Source organism: Salvia splendens, chromosome 11, assembly GCF_004379255.2.
Source record: "Salvia splendens isolate huo1 chromosome 11, SspV2, whole genome shotgun sequence".
Classification (NCBI taxonomy): Eukaryota; Viridiplantae; Streptophyta; class Magnoliopsida; order Lamiales; family Lamiaceae; genus Salvia; species Salvia splendens.
In genome coordinates this window covers 25,361,616-25,383,262 of record NC_056042.1, presented here as the reverse complement: position 1 = coordinate 25,383,262, position 21,647 = coordinate 25,361,616, and the positions used below count along the sequence as shown (strand labels likewise).

At 37.1% G+C, this 21,647-nt stretch overlaps 1 protein-coding gene, 1 long non-coding RNA gene and 1 pseudogene across 3 annotated transcripts in view; 1 reads left to right on the top strand and 2 right to left on the bottom strand.

The window, feature by feature from the left end:
- Positions 1 to 11,583: 11,583 nt before the first annotated feature.
- On the bottom strand, positions 11,584 to 13,403 carry LOC121754672 (annotated as a pseudogene).
- A 244-nt stretch (positions 13,404 to 13,647) lies between these two features.
- Positions 13,648 to 16,231, bottom strand: LOC121756138. 2 transcript variants are annotated; one of them, XR_006040896.1, is made up of 2 exons: positions 16,005 to 16,231; positions 13,648 to 14,132 (listed from the first exon to the last, which is right to left on the bottom strand). It is a non-coding gene; the product is annotated as an uncharacterized LOC121756138 (long non-coding RNA). The 2 variants fall into 2 exon arrangements; XR_006040895.1 differs by having other exon boundaries at positions 16,082 to 16,231.
- A 2,999-nt stretch (positions 16,232 to 19,230) lies between these two features.
- The window catches only part of LOC121754670, a 2,630-nt gene continuing 213 nt past the window's right edge, over positions 19,231 to 21,647 (top strand). The window contains exons 1-7 of the mRNA XM_042149992.1: positions 19,231 to 19,387; positions 19,752 to 19,843; positions 20,330 to 20,403; positions 20,491 to 20,585; positions 20,735 to 20,843; positions 21,327 to 21,340; positions 21,624 to 21,642. Coding sequence (XP_042005926.1) covers positions 19,343 to 19,387; positions 19,752 to 19,843; positions 20,330 to 20,403; positions 20,491 to 20,585; positions 20,735 to 20,843; positions 21,327 to 21,340; positions 21,624 to 21,642 — 448 coding nt within the window. The 5' untranslated portion in view covers positions 19,231 to 19,342. The remainder of the gene's footprint in view (positions 19,388 to 19,751; positions 19,844 to 20,329; positions 20,404 to 20,490; positions 20,586 to 20,734; positions 20,844 to 21,326; positions 21,341 to 21,623; positions 21,643 to 21,647) is intronic.

Below are 21,647 nucleotides of genomic sequence, written 5' to 3'. Positions count from 1 at the left end.
CGTGCGTGAACCACAGGTGCTAGTTGGGTTATTATTTTGGTGTGTAGATACAAGATACTCCCTCCCCCGTGAATGAGTCTCGTTTTTTCATTTTAGTATGTCCGTTAATAGGAGTCCCGGTTTACTTTTACCATAAATGGTAATAGGGTCTCACATGTCACTAATTCATAACACTTGCATTTCATTTAAACTAATATATACAAGTGAGGTTCATATTCTACTAACTATTTTTCACCTACTTTTTTAACATTTTTTAAAACCCGTACCACTAAGGAATAAGACTCCTAATGACAACGGATGGAGTAATAAACTTGTTGGACGTAATACAAACTAAAAAATAAAAATAATCGAGGGAGAAGATAACATGGAAATAGAACTGAAACTAATTGAGATTAGTGAAATGAAGCTACGAATCTTGTATTGAATGTCTTTCCACAAGATAGAGATACGTTTTGCCGCTCGGATAGTGCTATTGTCTCAAAGATAAAACGAGTTTGTCTCTGGTTACATGGGCGGACCCATGTATAATGGGTAAGGGCTTAAGCCCTCAATGAATACTTATTTAAAGTTTTTTACTACTAATTATTTTTAAAAAAAAATACAAATTTACTATAAATTATAATGTCAAGATCATCATCAAGGTCATACATCGAGATCCTGTTCTGCATAATAGATGATTCCCTCGATTGGTCAACTCGTTGCATGGTCTCTGCTAGTATATATTCATGACGCGCTTTCAACAGTGCAGAATTTATCAGCACGACCGGATTGGTCGGGCATATAGCATTGCGCGAGTTGCCCGCAGTTGCCTTCCCCTTTGCTTTCCTCTTGGCCGCCTTTGTTCCCATCGGGCGGCTCTGAATGCTAGGAGAGGAGACGAAGACGTCGTCGTCCGTCACGTTGAGGTCGATTGCCGGACCTCCTTCGCTCGAAGAGTAGTTTCCGGAGGCGGAAACTTTGGTTCTCTTCGCCGCCCCAGTTGTCGCCGGCTCGGCACCGCTGGTGAACTTCGGGCTCTTCTCGACAAGCTTCCAACCCCATAGTACTTGAAGGCCTTCTTCCCGTCAGTGAAGAACGCATCCTTCGCCTTCTCGACGAGGTTCACCTCGCTGTGCCCGCTCGGCCACATCCGAACTACGTTGGCCCACTTTCCGTTCCACTTGCTCATATCCGCCTGAACCCGACCCCAATGCTTGCACAGCTTCATGTAGCTACGCTCGATCGACCCTTTAGGACGGCCAGCGTTATACTTCTAAGCAATCCGCTCCCAGAAAGCCTTGCCAGTCTGCTGGTTGCAGATGATAGGATCCTCGGCCATGTCGATGTAGTTCCTCGCAAGCCACATTGTCTCATGCGGAGTGTACTTCTTCGGCCCATCCTCCTCGCCGACCTTCTCCTTGCCCCGCTCTTGAGCGGGCTCCATCTCACTGAATTCGAACTCTTCCGTGTTGACCGGCGAGGTTATGTCGACGTTGCTACCGACTCCCGGACTAGGCGTCGGCTGCGATGGTTGCGACCCCGGTATGTACAAATTGTTCGAGTTAACGAACTTCTCCATCTCACGTTCATCGCTGTTGAACCAATCCATTGATGCCGATTCAAAGTGTATAATAGAGATTGAAATGGAATGCACGTAAGATTGATGCACAAATGGAATGCTCGTATTTATAGACATAAAATAAAAAAAAATTATATTGGCGTTGCGGCCCGGGCCGAGACCCGTGTAACGCTGGGCCGGGACTCGCCGGTGCAGCACGGCACGCGATTAACGCCGTCCTAGGCCGGGAATGCGGCCACAGGACCGGCCTGAGCCGCGGCTTGCCTCCGTCTAACGTGCGGGACGGGCCGGGACTCGCGAATTGCGGCTCGGCCAGCCGCGTTATTTATGCTCTTAGGTCATCCGCAACGCTGTTTCTCCGTCTCATTCCTTAACTATTCATGGACCCCACTGTACTTTTCACTCCATCTCTTAACTAAGAGACAGATCCTGCAACCCTCCATCTCTTAATTTACTATTCATTCAATTTCATTTTTTATTTTTATTTCCAACAAATTCAATTAATAAAAACACATTTCATTAAATAAAATAAAATTACAACTTAAAATTCTTAAAAATTAAAAATAATTAAAATTCTAAAAAAATGAAAAATACATAATTTAATTTCTTCCACCAAATTTTGTTCAAATGTGCTCCATTAGATCATCTTGGAGTTGGGCATGGGCGGTAGAATCACGTGTCCTTGCCCGAATAGACAACCGATCTTAAAGACGGATGCACTGCACTGCGAGGCGGACTACTTGCGGTAGAGCTTCCGGGGTTTCAGGGTCAAACCAATTTCCCGCCTCGGGTCCTTCGTCTTGGACAATCATGTTGTGCAAGATTATGCACGTATACATGATGTCGACCATACTCTCCATGAACCACGTACGAGCCGGGGCTTTGATAATGTTGAAGCGCGCTTAGAGAACCCCGAACGCCCTCTCCACATCCTTTCGATTAGCCTCCTGCTTCTGCGCAAATAGAGCCTGTTTTTCATTTACCGGCTTGTTGAACGTCTTCACGAAGGTTGGCCACTTCGGGTAGATGCCGTCGGCAAGATAGTATCCCATTTTGTACCGCCGGTTGTTAGCGATGAAGTTGATGGCCGGCGCTTTACCATCCAAAACTTCGGCGAAGAGGTCGGATTGGTTGAGCACGTTGACGTCGTTGTTCAATCCGGGGACCCCGAAGTACGCATGCCAAATCCATAGTCGGTAGTCGGCAACGGCCTCGAGTATAAACGGTGGGGTGGGTGCCTTTGTGGCCGCTCGTGTATGACCCCCTCCACGCCACAGGGCAATTCTTCCATTGCCAATGCATGCAATCGACGCTGCCAAGCATCCCAGGGAATCCGTGCACTTCTTCGTGAAGGTGGAGCAGAAACTGACAATCTGTCGTGCTTGGCTTCCGGAGAAATTCGTCGGTGAAGGCTGCACGGACGCCTTTGCAGAATTGCATCAAGCACATTCTCCCAGTGCTTTCTCCAATGTGGAGGTATTCGTCGAACAAATCCGTCGTTTGTCCAGTCGCAAGCTGACGGATTGCTGCAGTTATTGGTGGTTCGGTACGATATACCATATTATGAGTGTCATACCGTATACCGTACCGAAAGTTACGGTATGACAAAAACCATACCGATACCATACTGAATTTTTTGGTATACCGGAGTTCGGTATACCAGAAATTCGATATGGTAGTTTTTGATACCGTTACCATACCGTACTTTTGCGGTATACCGAACTTCGGTACGACATACCGTTATACCTGTTATACCGGAAAAATAATATATTATACCCAAAATATTAAAAAACAATTCTAATATATTATACCCAAAATATTGTTCAACTACTTCAAAAAATACAAAATAATTAAACTTCATACAGTCATTCTAATATTCAAATTTATAAAACTTCGACAACCAAACCAAAAACAAATTATAAAATCACGAGCAACATTATCTTCATTTCTTGGAACCTTGTTGGTGAATTTGACAAAAGAGATTACTTGTAGATGAGACTGAAAATGAATGATCTAACCTGCTATAAATATATAGGGTTTTATATACATAATAATAATCCTATAAATATAGCATAAATATTATATATATAAGTATATATATATTTATATTTAATAATCAACGGTATATCGAAGCGTCGGTATATATCGAATCTTCGGTATACCGCGGTATAGGAAATCTAATACCGTTACCATACCGAATCTTTCAGTGTGGTATCATACCGTATCGAAAAATCGGTATTTTTGGTATTTTTTCGGTACGGTAAGTCCGGTATTCCGGTATTTCGGTATAATTCCCCACCCCTAGCTGCAGTACATTTATGCAGCGTTGTGTGGCTGGGACGGCCAACGGCGTCGAACTCTTCTTGGAAGAACTCTTCTTGGGCTGCCAATGTATTTGCGATGTGGAGAAATAGCGGTCGCTGCATGCGGAAACGGCGACGGGAGTAGGTATCTCCCCATACCGGGTTATCATAGAAGTAGTCGCGTACTAACCTTGCGGCGGCTTCCTCCCGGTTACGATGGATGTAAGTCCGGGATCGTCTTTGGGGCGGTCTGGCTTCCTCCGCCTCCCTACGTCGATCTTCTTCAAGTGATTCTTCCATTATTCGACGCATTTGCTCAAATGGATCCATGAATGTATTAACTTTGGTAGAAGAATAAAAGAGATGATTTGAGATGAAAATTGGAGAGGAAATGGAGGTAATTTGAGAAGAATAGATGTGTGTTTTGTGTGTAATGAGGATGAAATAGGAGTATTTTATAGAGTAAAAAAAATTAAAAAAGGAAAACGACCGTTGGACGGTCATATGACCGTTTTTAAATTTAAATTTTTTTTATTAAATTCAAATTTTAAAAAAATAATTTATTTCGTCAGCCCCACTCGCGGGTCGGCGAGTGGACGTTACGCATGGCACCGGAGCGCGCCACGTCGCGCAAGCGCGTGGCGAGACAGCTCGCGCGCCGTCTCGGAGGGACCGGCGTCTCGGCGGGCTGGGGACGAGACGGGATGCTGCAACGCGTCCCACGCCCATCTCGTCTCGGAGGGACGAGATAAGGGACACCCGCGAGACGCGTTGCGGGTGCCCTTATCATAAACTAAAACTTAAAGTTTATGCCAAATTAAGACTAAAGTCCAATTTTGGTCCTTAACATATTGTGATTTTTTTTATTTTGGTCCAAAACATTATCTTTTGAATTATTCAGTCCCTCACATTTGAAATCGGATCACATTTAATCCGAAATAGACGGAACTGTTAAAATTTAATAGTCAACGTGGATTTCCCGATTTTGACCCAATTATCATTTTTATTAATTTAAAAATAATAATTATTATTATAAATAAAAAACTTTTATATTATAAATAAAAAAAATAACCCCCATCTCCTCCCCTCCAGCATCTCCACCATCTCCGCCGCCCTCCCCGCCTCCCGATTCCCCCTCATCGCCCCCACCACCGTTGTCACCGTCTCATCCCTCAGCCTCACCCCCTCCTTACATCATCTCCCTCTGACTCTCTCGAAAATCGGTCAATTTGGGGAAGCGGTGGAGGTGTTGAAAGGGATGGGGAGGCGATTGCGACAGCTACGGGGGATTGATTGCTGATGCGAGGCGAGGAAGGTGGACGTGGTGGCGGAGGTGGACGCCGTCCCCAAATTGACCTCATCCTCCCAATCGCGATCCACCTGCGGCGTGACGCATGGAATGTGCTGCAGCTTGAGCCGCAGAGCAGCCGGCGCGCGGTGCATGGTGCATCCTCACGTGCACCACCGGCATCCTTTGGAACGAGATCTCGTGATCGCCGTAGAGAAGCGCCGTGCGCGAATCTCTGGCGGCGTAGGCCGCGATTTTTTTGAAAAACTTGTGGAATGCGCTGCGGTGATCGCGGCTCTCTTTTTGCACAATTCGCCTCTTCTGGTGCACAGCAGCGCGCGGAGGAGCTCCCACGCTCTGTGAGCGACGAATGAGGTGTGTTTCGGCATTTTTTATGCTTTTTTCTTCATGTATATGTGTATATGAGAGTGATGGAATTCTAGAGAGAGAAACTGGTTAATTTTTTAAAAAATTGCAGGTTGTGAATTGGATTGTGAAATTGGATGGGGTTTACTATTATATAGGGTATGACGATTTGAAGATATGTTGGTGGTTAACGTTACGTGGTATGAGGAAGCGGACGATGAGGTGTGGTGCGATCCTCACCTCATACCGCGTAAGGAGGGGGGTGATGAGGACTTGGCGGTGAGCAGCAGCCAGCAGCAGAGGGAGATGATGTAAGGAGGGGGTGAGGCTGAGGGATGAGACGGTGACGACGGTGGTGGGGGCAATGAGGGGGAATCGGGAGGCGAGGAGGGCGGTGGAGATGCTGGAGGGGGGAGGGTTTTTTTTTATTTATAATAAAAAAGTTTTTTTATTTATAATAATTATTATTATTTTTGAATTAATTAAAAAATAATTAATTGGGTCAAAATCCGGTAAATCCACGTTGATTGTTAAATTTTAACAGTTCCGTCCATTTCGGACTAAATGTGATCCGATTTCAAATGTGAGGGACCAAATAATTCAAAAGATAATGTTTTGGATCAAAATCAAAAATCGCAATATGTGGACTTTAGTCTAAATAATTATACCATTGCATCCCATTTGCCAGAATGCGACAAGTCACAATTTTAGCTTTTTAAAATGTACTTGCCTACTCACAAATTGTTTGTGGAAGTAAAATTTACAAACTCCCGAAAAAGAATAATGATAATAGTAAGTGAGAAAAGTAAAATAAACTCTATAAGTGTTTTATTTATCAAAATTGTATAGTATTAAAAAAAATTGTAATAGGTCATCAGATATTGATTGCATTAACAAGTTGGATTTCTCCTTAATTATTAGAGTAGTTTGAAAATACCCCTTAAACCAGACTCTTTATTAATAAACCACTCACAATGACACATTAACGGTTGAAATTAAAATAAAGGTCTTATATAAACATATAGACTATTTTGTCTTTACTCCAAAACCCAAAATTAGTTTTATAGGAAAAGCATAAAAAAACATGTATGTCTGGTTTGGCTGGCAGTTAAAGAATTCTCATAAATTAAACCAAATACAAACTAGCATATGTCTCATGGACTCGTAATTAATTAATTATAATACTTACAACAATTTAAAGCCTATCATTCTGAAATTTATATTTTGAGTATATCAAATTTCCTAGTTCCTTAAATTTCAATATTTTTCCATATAATAAGTGTGATATACCGGTTTTCGTTGTTTTTTCATAGATACCATCAACATTTGTATATATCTTAAAATATAGTATAACGGAGGTCTATATGGTATATCGAAAATATAGTAAGATATTGATATTCAAAATGCTTCATAACAAAATTTTGTGTATATCAAAAAAATTGGTACGGAAACGATGTGGTATTTACTAATATCAATAAATTCAATACAGTATAATTTATAACATTTTTTATACAATTACGACATGATATTTTCGATACAATATTTAGTGTAACTCCCCCCCCCTCTCATACTTGTTTCAAAGAATCTCATTACTTATGTGTAAAATAAACAATTCGTTATCTAATTATCCATCTTTTATATAAAGAATTAAAATAAATTAACAAAAATTGTATATACAAAATGTCCTTCAAATTTAAATAGGATAAGACCAAATTACTTTTAATTGATAGCATCACTAATAACATATTTTATGACTAATATGACCCTATTAACAATTATAAAATAGAGATTATAATATTATAATTTTTCCTTACTTATTTATATTTTTTAAAATATATAATTGAATTTCTTCTTAGTAATATTCACCGGAAAAGATTTACAATAAAATTCTAGATAAAACAATTATTCATAGTATATTAACGGAATAAGTTTTTTAATCATTTTATTTAAACTATCAAAATGATATGAAGATAAATGAATTGTTATTTCTACAAAGTAAAAATTGGGCAAAATGCTTTTTTATTTGAAATTTCTCTTGTATTATGTCATACTATATTTTTAAAACTACTGTTTTTTTTAACAAATTCTAACTTTTAATTTTAAAAGTATTATATACATATTGGTTAATATTTGAAAAGACAAAAATTGTTCATTTGCAAAAAAAATTCTTTAAATTTCTTTATTATAGTTCTTTGTAATAATATTTTTTTTTATCTTTTTAAATATTATTTTGCTAGTATATATAATATTTTATTTTATATTGTAATATACATTGATAAGATTTCAAAATGAAAATTTTATATAAATTTAAAATTATTATCATTGAATGATATTATATGAATATATGACATTGCTATAAATATTATTAATAACATAATAGGGGTCAGATGATGTGAGATTGTTTGACTGAATACATATAATACAATCTAGTGCTTATATAGTTATATAGCTCGTGCTACACAAATTGATAAGGTCACGAAAAGTTGAAATTATACGATTAATCACTATAATAGTAATATTTCACGGAAATATTTAATATTAATTTCATAATTATTTTCGTATTGCGTTGAATAATATTCAAAATAGGGATGGCCCAATGTAACAAACCGTGACACCCAACATGTGGCATATCTTTAATTATATGACAATAGTATCAAATAACCATATTTTGACTATATAAAAAATATTTGAAATCATAAGCTTCAATTATACCTAATCACAAATATTAAAATAATTGAAGAAAATGAAATAAAATATAGTGTACGTTGGAAATCAAATTTAAAAATATAAAATTAGTTTTTATATATAAAAAACGTAAAATATTGAAGGAAAGCGTTGAAAAATATAATGTACTAGGAAACTCATCTTCAAATAATTTTGTAATATAAAACATATATTATTATATCCATTTTTAAATTAAGTTTTATTTAATTATTGTATTAATTTCATTCCCATTTTTAAGTATTTTTTATTTTATTCTTTTTAACTCATTTTTCATATTTTTTGTGAAAACGATAAAAGCATAATTTAAATATTAATTTAAATTCTGAAAATAAAATTTTTATTAGAAAATATTTTTAAGTATAATATTTTTGGATTTTATTTGGTTGAAAGTATTATAGTCTATTCCTTAGTTAACATGAAGGGTTATAATGTAAAATTAAAATAAAATTAAAATAGGTAAGTTCCATATTTATTGCAAATGATAGAAAATGACAATATACCCACTTTGTATATACAATTTTTGTTAATTTATCACTACCCTTATATAAATTAGTATACTATTATTATTATATTTTTGTTATTACTAATGGGTTTATTAGTTATGATTGTTAGAGGAATGATATGCTACATATCTTATGTGAGCACCACCCTCGTTTGACGTACGTTTAACATTGTTCGTTTTGATTTATGTATTTAGTTTGATTCTAATACAGTAAAAAATGTTATTGAAGTTTTTAATTTCACAAAATTTATAAAAATCAAAGTTTGATTGACTCGTTTTCTCTGTAACTTCAAATAAATTAATATACGAGCAAATCGAGATTTGATTTTTATGAATTTTGTGAAATTAAGAACTTCAATAACATTTTAATATATTAGAATCAAACTATATATATAAATCGAAATGAACAATGTTCAACGTAGTCAAACGAAAATGATACTCATATTTGTTACAGTAAAAAACCACCAACCCAACTCCTGAAAGCCCTCTCTCCTATTAAGAGTTATTTTAATAAGTGAATTATGGAGTTTAGAATTATCTCAAAAATTATGATATGAAAAATATCTTATGGTATCTATATTTTTAAACATTTTGAAAATTTATAACATTAAATAAATGCATTTCTAATTGCAGTAAGACTTTGTAACGCGCATGTGGACGACTCAAGTCATGGAACGATTTCATTAAATGATCTAAGTCGACCTCATACTAAGTCTATGACTTGCAAAACACAAGAATGGTGAATGGTAAAACCTTGAAGGAGTTAGGCCACCTACAACGCGTCACGCGGGTGGCCCGTGTTTCGTTCCGCAGTGACGGAACCAGGGCGGGACGCGTTGCAGCGTCTCGTCCTGTCACCAGCCCGTCCCCAGCCCGTCACGCAACCCGTCCAGCCGCGACGAAACGCGGGATGGCTCGCCACGCGCCGAGGCGACGTGGCGCGCTCTCAGGCCGTCCCGCGAGTGTGCATCGTCACGCTGACGCAATAATTCATTTTTTTTAAAATCAGATTAAATAAATAAAAATAATAATAAAAAATGTTAAACGGTAATATTACCGTTAATAGAGTCATTTTTCCTTTTTTATTTTTTTTATTTTTTTACTATATAAATACTCCTAATTTTGTCCTCATTTCACACACAACTACACATCTATTCTTCCCAATTAATCTCCATTTCCTATCCAATTTTCATCTAACATCTCATCACAAAATGTCTGGCGATGGAAACTCCAGCGGTGGCGGCTCTGGCGCGTGGGATCTCAACGCGTTCGGCGACTGGGGGAGCATGCAACACATTGGGTGGTTCCGGTTCGTCGACGCCGGGCACCCAGGATTCGGGCACGCCGGGGGGTACCAACCACCCAATGTTGATGTTGATGCATACGCCCGTCCCTCCGCCCCGCGGTATTCGCAAGGATTATCCCAGATTCGGGAGGATTATCCGGCTCAACCCACTCCGGAAGAAGGCCGAGGCGGGGGAGGTTCCAGGGCGGAGGCAGAGGCGGATGAGGAGGAGGATCTAGGCCGGCATCCGTACGGCCCTAAAGAAACGCTGGCGGTGTACAACGCCTGGATCAGCGTCTCGTACGATCCCATCGTCGGGAATCAACAACCCCGGAAGTGCTTCTGGGAAAAGGTCACCGAGGCCTACCACGAGATTAAGCCGAAAAAGACCCGCCGCCGCACATATAAGATGCTCCGCGCTCACTTTGACCGAGTCGACAGAGAGGTCAAACGATTCTGCGGCATCTACAAGAATGAAGCGGCTCAGTACCAAAGCGGAGCCACGGGAGCCGACATTCTGAGGTCGGCTTTGCGGGTCTACGAAGACACCGACAAACAATTCAAATACGCCGATGTTCGGGAGGTCATCAGGGACGAGGAAAGGTGGGCCGGCGGTGTGCGGTCCAGCTCGGGCTCGACCTCGAAGCCCACGAAGCACACAGCGAGTGGCCAATACTCGTCTGGTGAGGGCGATTCGGGCATCGGGCCACAAGAGTTTGCCTCGCAGGAGGAGGAGACCCCGACAGACGATGCCGGGGGTCCTCCCGTGGGCGCCGTCGGCCGCAAGGGAGAATGCGGCGAAGGCGGCTAGAGGGAGGAGGGGCCGAGCCGAATCAAGCCAGGCGGGCTCGGGCTGGGGGGACCCTCGAACTCCCTTATGTCCATGTACATGACCGCCACAATGGCGGACACTTCCCGCTTTACGCCCACCCAATACGAAGCCTGGCTTAACGGAGTCCTGTTTATGGCGGCACAACTTGGTATCCCGCCTCCAAGTAGCCTCAGGGCACCTCCACCGCCTTCGGGGGGATGATTCACAAGTGGAGTAGTTTTTTTTATTTTCTATAAAATTATATTTTAAATTATGTCATTTTTATTTTTTTAGAATTTTAATTATGTCTTTTTTTATTGTTTTGAATGTTAAGTTGTATTTTTATTTTATGTTGTAATGTTATTTTATTTTTAATGAAGTGTGTTTTTTTATTAATTGAATTTGGTGGAAAAAAATAAAAAAATGAAATTGAATGAATAGTAATTTAAGGGACGGTTAAGAGACGGAAGATTGCAGGTTCCGTCCCTTAGTTAAGGGATGGAGTAAAAAAGTACAGTGGAGCCTGCAAATAATGTTTTAAGGGACGGTATAGTGACAGTGTTGTAGATGACCTTACTCAGGTCAATGACAGATGAACAAACCTTGAAAATGTTGCTCGAAGAAAAGGTCGGAAGGCTGATCCAAGAAGTAATGTCAAATGTGTTACCCGCTCGGATCATCACCCGGAACTTAGAATGCAAAATTAAATGGTCAAATTGTGCATACCGTAACATACAACAAAGTTATATCATCAAACCTCGCAAAAATTGTTAAGATTTCTTAATATCGTATGACTCGAACCTGGAACAAAGTTATATCATCAAACCTCGCAAAAATTGTTAAGATTTCTTAATATCACATGACTCGATGTATTGATACAATATAAACGATAAAAAGAAAAACATTCAAGCAACTCCAGTTTAGTTAAGAGGGTTTGGATTGCTTCTTCAGGTCCTGCTTTTTATCAGAATCTGCTGTCTTTCGCTTGTCCTTCCTCTCCCTCTTTTTCAAGGCAGTCATCCGGGCTTTCAAGATAGTTGCATAACTCGACTGGAAACGTTGGTGATCTTTTGGACCGACCTGTCATTCAAATCAGGTGTCTTTCAGAAAAAATAAGTCCCTGGCAATAATCATAGGCTTAACACAAAATAAAAAATCAATTATTGTTAAATGTTTAAGCAACTATCAAAAGGATGGCCAAACAAAACCTACTTTATTTCTTGATTCAACCAAAGCTGAAAGAGGTGAATTAGGGTCCCCAAAAAAAGATAACGAGAGATATGGCAAAAGCAGGTCCGCTTATACCTATTCCTAATCCTAAATGTAGTATGATGTGGCCAATGCCGTAGTGCCTGGTGCTCAAACATCAGCTGAAGGTATTATCTCTATACCTTCTTAGTTCTTACTCTGAAAAAACAGGGGCGCCTTACATTCTTAAACCAATAACCTCAGGAAGAAAGACTGGTGTTTACACTTTACATCATTTTTCAACTGGAAATAGTATGACATTCCTGACATGATAATTAAGGTGAAGGATCAGTGTATTGAAATTCTCCCCAAGTCTAAAAGGGGATTTCAATTGAAAGAATTTATTCGACTCCTCATATAATATGTGAAACTTTCTTTCCAACACTAACTAGCCCGCTGTCATATGGAAATAAAATAAGATCATTGAGCTCATATGAAGTCTCCCTATGATAGTAACTGTTTTGAGATCAGCTCAAAATATAAAAGGGTTATCTAAAAGAATAGCAGAGGTCCTAATTGTACTTGTCTGTAAATGCATATATATCATAGTAGAATTTCTCGAAAAGATATGAAGAGAATTGGCACATCAGGCAACTACAACATCACTGACAGAATATAATTAACCAGTTTCTGAACACTACGTATTCACTCTACATCACTTTTTAATATGATTGACTGTCTCTCAACACTGTATATTCCCAAATTCATAGTTATTTTATGTTCTATTAAATAATGGAGATAAACATGAAAGGAAAGGGAAGTTAGTATAGTAGTATACCATTGTTGAAATAGTCTTCTTTCCATCTGTAGCTCGAATGAGGCACTTAAATTCAATCTTTTCCCCAGCTGTCTTCATCTTATTCCTCTTAACCTTGGACTTGTCAGAAGCTGGAGATAGTCAAAGGAAGAAACAAACTAATCTCAATTTCCAACAGCCGCAGCAGTTAAAAAAATCTAATGGAAAAGAACATGCACCTAAAGATAAAAACTCACAGTGCTTCAAAGTAACCCACAGAGCCCTTTTCTGTAGTCCGCTCAAACATATTGGTGAGCTCATTGAGGAAGGGATCAGGCTGTAGCCGTACCTAGCAAAAGAAAATGAAAGATTAGCATCAGTTGATGCTACTTTAGTCAACAAAGCTACTTCAGTTTGCACCTTAATTGATCTAGGTATTTTCCAATGGAAACAGGACATGCACATTAGTCTATACATTCAATAGAATACTTTGCATATTGCCCATCCAGGAAAGTTTTAATGGATTATGGCAAGCTAGAAAGCTGTTACCAGTAAATGACTCTCCAATGTGCCATACGCCATCCCTGCCCCACCATACTCCCCCAACCCTAAGTGAGGAAAATTTTCATTTGACCTTGGAAGGAAAAGTTTGGTTCCATTTTCCTTCTATTTTAATTCTTTCAATATGAAAAATGTGTTGGTTTTCCCATTGAAAGGGTAGTGAGTTTTTACCAGAACACTAAGAAATCGTTACAATATTTAAGTATTCATATTTCATACATCCAACTGTACAACTGTAAAACAAACCGAAAAGAGACTCAGAAAGAAAATTTAGCATATAATTTCATCCACATAAACCACCCATAACATGATACCATATACAATAGTAAATGTCTTTCAAAACCAGTGTTGTGAAAATCGCGCTCGGGGCGCGCTCGGGGCGCGGGGCGCTCAAAGCGAGCCTATAATCGCCCCGATGCGGCGGGGTCGTGCGAGATTCGTGGAGCGACGGTGGGGCGCGCTTGGGTCGCCTGGGTCGCGGTGGAGCGCTTGGGTCGCCTGGGTCGCGGGCCGATTTGGGTTGAATATTGATGACTCTTCATCTTCTTCCATGAATAAATCAAAAAACGGTACTTACCAACTTCCCATACTTTTATTTAAGGAAAACCTACACCAACCCTTCTATTCAGCCGCCTTCTCCTCTCCTATTTATTCTCCTTTTTCTTCTCCTTTCTTCTTCATCAGCCACCACTCCGAATCACTTTATTCTCCAGCCACCACTCCTTCGACGTCCAGATTCGCAAGATTTATCTACAGGTACGAGCATCAATTGTAATGGGGATTCACGAGCATCAATTGTATCTGGAGTTTATGTATGTTTTTTTTTGTAAAGAATTGTTTTTAGATATATTGGGTACATTTGGATTTGTATAACTATTTTGTAAAGTCTCTCTCATTTAATTTGCTGCAACTCCACAAGTAAGAAACATACAAACAATTACGTGTCAGAAGCATACAAACAACTAACTTGGTACGTGTCAAAAAAAATGAAATGAGTGATTTAACTTGGTACAAGTCAAAAGCATATAAACAATTAACTTGGGATTGAGATGAATGAAACAAAATTGACTAATTTATTGTGCTATACTGCTATTTATTTTAGCTTGAGATGAAATCGCTTGAAATGAGGTTTCACAATTGGGTTTAGTGTGTTGAATTGTGAGAGAATAAAGAATTAAAAAAATAAAAATTAATTTTACTAAAAAATGAAATGATTGATTTAACTTGGTACAGTGTAAAAAGCATATAAACAATTAATTTGGGATGAATGAAACAAAATTGACTAATTTTTCGTGGTATTTATTTGAGCTAATATGCATTGTTTATTTGTTACGTAACATGCAGGGGTTGGTGTGTTGTTGGCTCCATAAGTACTCAATATTTTTGAAAACTACTTGTAATTCTATGACATTCTCATTCCTGCATTTATTTGAGCTAATATGCATTGTTTTATTTTTTTTACTGTTGAACTTATAAATGATTGTTTCTTTCTACAGATCATTTTTATACAAAATGTCTCAAGACCCAGCTAGAAAATATGCAAGAGCTGATCCGGATACTAGATATAAACTTACATGCAACTTTTGCGACAAAGTGATTACATCGGGAGTTCGAAGGCTCAAAGAACATTTCGTTGGCGGTTTTAGAAACGTCACCAAATGTACTAAATGCCCCCCACATGTGAGAGAGGAGATGATCGACTATATGAAGAAAAAAGAGGATGCTAAAATACAACAAGTTTTTACAGCGCCAGCATCACAAAGCAGGCAAGAGTTTGAAGATTTGGGTTACGGGGAAGACGAAGAAGACAACATTATTGGCAGTAGCTCGACCAAACAGAAAAGGCCTCGGACTAAAGGCGCCCTTGATATATGTAGATTTATTTGATGTGATAAACATTCAAGCAACAAACTTATAAAAAAGACACAAATATAATCATCATTCGGCTATTCTGGCGCCCCGATTCATGGGTCTCTCGACCCGTCGCCCCATCGCCCCGCGACCCGGGGTCCCCCCTCATCGCCCCGGGGCGCCCCGCGACCCTAACAACACTTTGAGCTACATAAACAATTAACTTGGGATTGAGATGAATGAAACAAAATTGACTAATTTATTGTGCTATACTGCTATTTATTTTAGCTTGAGATGAAATCGCTTGAAATGAGGTTTCACAATTGGGTTTAGTACATTGCTCACTTTGAGCTACATACTGGAACAGCCCTTATATGCATATGCTAATATATAATGAAGAAACATAGTCAAACCCTAGTAATGCCCTAAAGCATGTTAAAGATAAATCATCACAATGCTACATTAAACTAGGTCATGTGAATCACAATTCTCTATGTCAACTGCAATTGAACATCAATTTGAAATTTTACTAAGTTCAACACATCCCAAAATTCTTTACCCTCACCACCCACCCACCCTCCCCCGCAAAAGAAGAAATCAAAATCAAAACAAATTAAACCTAAAGATCGTTCAATAACATTAGTTAACATGCATCTATCAATTAATAAGATTCGGACAATTTGCAGATCAGTAAAAGCAAAAGCAGAAGTAACAAACACAATAAAATCAAAAGATTAGTAATTGAATTAGGTTGAAAGCAAGAGCCCCGACCTAGTATGATACCGCTCGGTCAGAGAGATATTCCCACAAGAATACAAGCATTAGATAGTGATACAGTTGAAAATTACCATGTTGTAACCGGCAACGGATGGCGGAGATAACTTGGTCTGAAATGTGAGGTTTTTTTCTCCGCGTGCTCTGTTGCGACTGAGAATTTTGAGATTTTAGCTCCATCAGTTGACCCGATTCAGGTCGGGCTATCCGCTTTTCCAAATCCAGATCAGATTCCGAATTTTATAAAAGGTGAGTTTTCATTACTTTTATGTATTTTTATACAGAAAACTTGAGGTACAATAGAAATGACGGGATTTTTCTTTTATACAATAATTTACTTTAAATTGAATAAATTTATAAAAAATTAATAGAAAAATATTTACAAAATAATTTCATTAAGGATTTCAGCTAGGGATGGGTAGGTACGTTATACCTTACCGAAATCACCATACTGTATACCTTACCGTAAATTTGGCATACGAAAAAGTCATACTTTTACCTTATCAAAGTTTTCAGTATACCGAACTTCGGTATACCTTATTTTCGATATGACGAATTTCCATACCGACACCGTACCTCATTTTTGGTATACCGTACTTTTGCAGTATACCTGACTTTCAACATCAATTAAAATAGAAAATTTGAGTTTTTAGAATATTATTTATATTATATAATTTTTAAAATATATTAAATATATTTTATTCATAATTATATTTACATTTCACAATAGATTTTATAATTTAAAAAATATTTTATATTTAATTATATTTATATTTTACGATATATACCTTAATTTACGGTATGTAGCGGTTGAAAAATCATACCGTTACCTTACCATAATCTTTCGGTGAGATATCATACCATACAGAAAACCACGGTATACTGAAAATTCAGTATTTTTTCGTACGATATTTCGGTATTTTTCCACGGCCCTAGTTTTAGCCCAGATAGGGATCACCTATGACTTTTCCTATTCCATCTCCTACTACATACACACAAATATAATATGAGTGATAGACCCTCCATCACTTATTATATTTGTGTGTATGTAGTAGGAGATTGAATAGGAAATGTCATAGGTTATCCCAAGTAGTTTTCGCCCCTTAAAATGAGAAAAAATCCATGGTCAAGGATATGGCTGTCAAAATGGATATCGGGTATTGGATACGCGATACCCAAACTCGAAAAAAATCGGGTAATTGGATACCCGATATTCGAAAAATCGGGTTTTGGGTCGGGGGGTATTGGGTTATTGGGATTTTCGGGTATCGGGTTACCCGATACCCGATCGGGTAATACCCGAAAATCCGAAAAAAATAATAATTTTAATAATGATTTATTTAATTTGTCAATTTATTATTTACTTATTGACTTTGACTCGATTAATCAATTTGACTCAATTAATCAATTTGAATTTAGATGGAGAACGATGGATTTTGGATGAAGAATGAATGAATGATGGATTTTGGATGAAGAATGTTAATTTTTTCTCCAAATTGACTATTAGACTTATGTTATATTGTTATGTCACTTAAACTTATGTTACTTATGGATAATGGATTGGAGATTATGACTTCATTGACTTGTGACATTTTGAATTATGAATCTTTGATAGTTATTGTGTATGTTATAACTTATATTGTTATAACTTGTGAATTGTGATTGTAAAATTATAACTTTGAATGTTGTGTTGTTATTAGGATTAGGAACTTATAGAATTTGGAATTTGTAAGTATTTAATAGGTTGGAACTTGGGAAAAATATGGAAAAAAACAAAGATTTTTTTTAAAAAATCGAGTCGGGTACCTGATTTTTCGGGACTGGATACCCGAATCGGGTATCCGGGTACCCGAAATTATTTTCGGATCGGGTATCAGGTAGCAAATTTTGGGTTTTTTGGGATCGGGTACCCGCGGGTACCCGATTTGACAGCCCTAGTCAAGGAATACCAACTTGGCAATCCTACTTGTTATGTCATATCAATAAAATTGTGACAAATGGAAATATACATATGCCTAATTTCAACTAGATATATAAAGTATGGAAACAATCTATATAACCACACGCAATTAAATTATATGAAAAGTTGATGTACATTCCATGTATAGTAGTATAAAAATATTTAATACTTGTATATTTTAATTTTTAATCATCTTTTGCAATTATTTTCGATCATCTCACACGTAAATATAAAAAAAATGATTAATTATTTTAGAGTGAATTGCAAAAATAGTCCATGAATTATGAGTTTATCTCGCTCATAGTCTCTGTACTTTAAAAATATCCTCAGACAACCCGAGACTAAGAGTTTATTTCAAATTCGGTCTTTTTGCCCTTTTTTTAGTCAAAAATATCCTCTTGAGGGTTTGAGCATTTTGGTCATTTCAATATTTATACTTTTGAGTATGGCAACAGTGTAGTGTGTTAGTTCATTATTTTATTTTGTGCAGGATGTGTCGTACATTTGAGAAATTTCGGAATAAGGGTTTAAATTCACCGACCTTTCGTAATTAGGGATTCAATTCACTGACCTTTCATAATTTGGGATCGAGGCATGCGTATTCTTCGTAATAAGAGATTTATGATATTTTAGCTTATTTATGTGCTTTTTTAATATTATTTCCCTCTAACCATTTATCAATTGTCTATTTTATCCTGTTCAAATTTTTACCAAAATTCTATAAAAATAGAATCAGCTCCACGATATAATTGAGAGTACTAATTAACCATATAAATACAACAATGATTTTCTCCTTTCAATCACTCTGCTAATATATGTTCAAACTATTGATGCTTTCACATCGACAAAAAAATTTAACTCATGGTGATTCTAGCTTAACTGAATATGCCGCAGGATCTGCTCGTTCTCGACTGTCGATAGATTCTATTTTTATAGAATTTTGGTAAAAATTTGAAGGGGATAATATAGACGATTGATAAATGATTAGAGGGAAATAATATTAAAAAACACATAAATAAGCTAAAATATCAGAAATCTCTTATTACGAAGAATACGCATGCCTCGATCCCAAATTACGAAAGATCAGTAAATTGAATCCCTAATTACGAAAAGTCAGTGAATTTAAACCCTTATTCCGAAATTTCTCCGTACATTTTGGGCAGGATCTTCTTTATTATTATAAATTAAATGCAATAACTCAATCATATTTTTTCTAAATCAACAATTTAACAATTGGGTGCAACAAATTAAATGCTATTGTATACTCCTCGACGTTATACAGTGAATTGTAGGAGTTTAACTCAATAAATTGTTTTATAGTGAGAATTGTTACGAATTTATCCAATCATCTCTTCCATTCCCCAGTCAGAAATATATGGCAACCACGACGCTGGCTTCATCTTCTGCTCCTTTCTTTCAGGTACGAATTTAGTTCCTTCTGTACTTAATTGTTCCATTAATCATCAAGATTTTTATTCGGCATCCGCATTTTTAATGAATTTTTGTGGAAGAGAAGAACTACGTTGCTCCTGATTACCTCTGTAAAGCCGCACCTTTTCTGAGTTTGAACAGATTGGGTGCACAAAGTTCTGATTTTTTTTTTTGAATTTTCTCATTGATTGGTGAAACTGTAGTAATGAACACGAATAAGGCTTTATTTGTTAATTTATCTACGAGGAATGAGTAATGAATTAGGCAGCCGTTCTTCTATGCTCTCTCTCTCTCTCTCTGTTTGTGGGGTTAGGGTTGAGTGCTTGGTTACTAACTATTTCTATTGGCTGCAGCATGTTTCTCTCGGTTGCAGCAATACCAAGGCAGATGCTGCTCCTTTGTTTCATGTCCAATATTTTTCTCGAACAAACTTTGGACTCTCAAGGTAAACAACATAAGTAAAAGAAAAATGAAGAAGAAAAAGAAAAAGAAAGAATTTCATGTCATTTTCTATAAAAATGATTTCAGATAATTCTTTTATCAGATATCTGTGTTGATATTTCGATTTGCTTTGTGAAATGTCTGCTGGTAGAGGAAGTTATTGCAAAGTTACAAGGCTTGTCAACATATGTATGATTGTTAGTATTTGTTAGTGCCTAGGATGCTTTGATGATGTGCTTGTTATTTTGGAAAACTGTGTTGCTTCAATTGTTGTGATTTATTAGATGTTGAAGGTTAATATATCATTAGAAGCATAACCTATCAAATACTTAAGTAGGTCTCTTTGATTCTTCAGGACAAACTTGTCATGGCCAGATCAAAGGCTTTAACTAGTTTAAACACTTAAGCTTTCACATTTTCACACTCAGTTTGTTGTGTTAGTTGGAGTTTCTATTGTAGCATTATCATTTATTTACTCATGAAATTTCAGGCCGCTGATTTACTGTGGCTCCTCAAGCATGGGCAAGAGACTTCCACTGAAGCCAATATCTGCTGTTGGTTCAGGTAATATAAACGACATATGTTAAACTAAAAGGCCTTTTATTTATGTATATTTTTGGTCATAGAGTAAATTCTTATGTAATAATACAGGTTTAGAGGCGACAATAACAGATCCAGACAAGAATCAAATTAGCATTAAAAATGTTGAGATAGTAGTGGAGTCTAAGGATGATGATAAGATGCAAGTGAGTTCCACTATAATTAGAGCTTTGTGACTGTTTTAAGACACATTCATATTAGGAACTTCCACTATAATTAAAGCTTTTGATTTGATTTAGCTTGTGTATAAATATCAAATTATTATTGGGATTAAATTTCATTTTCTGTGAGTCAGGTAAGGGTCGATTTGCCTGGGAAAGAAACACAGATAGTGTTTGAGAAAATTCTCAGAAACTTAGCTCGTACAGCTCCACCAGTTCCTGGATTCCGCAGAGAAAAAGGAGGTAACTGTCTGCTTTGTATGTTTAGTAAGGAAACCCTTTATTAAGAGAAGAATTTTCTTTTTCTTAATGTCACTGCCGCAAAAGGAAAAACTGACACATTTTTGTGATTTTCCTAAAATTACATACTTCCTTACTGTTTTGCTTGAACTGCTGCCATTATGATCTCTTTCTTCTAGTTTGCTTCATCTTTGACATTTCAAATTTTCTTATTTAATTTCAAAAGCAAGAAAATGAGTATTGCAACTTTCATGCGAAACATCACTATGTGTTATATCCATTGTACAAGCATGACTAAGTTCTTTTTGGACTTGATAACTCATGTGCTGAAATAAACCCACTTGCGCTTGGATGGCTTGGTACAAAGTATATTGATACTTTCATGTGATTTAATTACTTGATTTGTGCCTTGCCACTCTTATAATGAAAAATTACCAGTTCTTTTTTGGCTAACTTGTGTTTTCATGTGATTGCTGGATACTGCAGGGAAGACATCTAAAGTAAGTTTTCAGTTTCTTTTGACCAACATCTTCCACCGTGTTTTTCGACTGTTTCTCTGAGTGTGTGGACCTGATTTGCAATTTGCGATTGTATGTTGTTCATCATCGCGTCAATCAACTGAATTTTTTTGATTAATTATGACATGTTATTTTCAATAAAATAGTATACTAGTAATTTGTAATACGAGACGATGATCAACGCATATCCATGAATTACTTTTGAAAGTATGCTTTCCTTTGGTCTAGGTTAAAAGGTAGAATGAGAAAACATGATATGTTGCAGGTCCCAAAGACTTCCTTCTGCAAA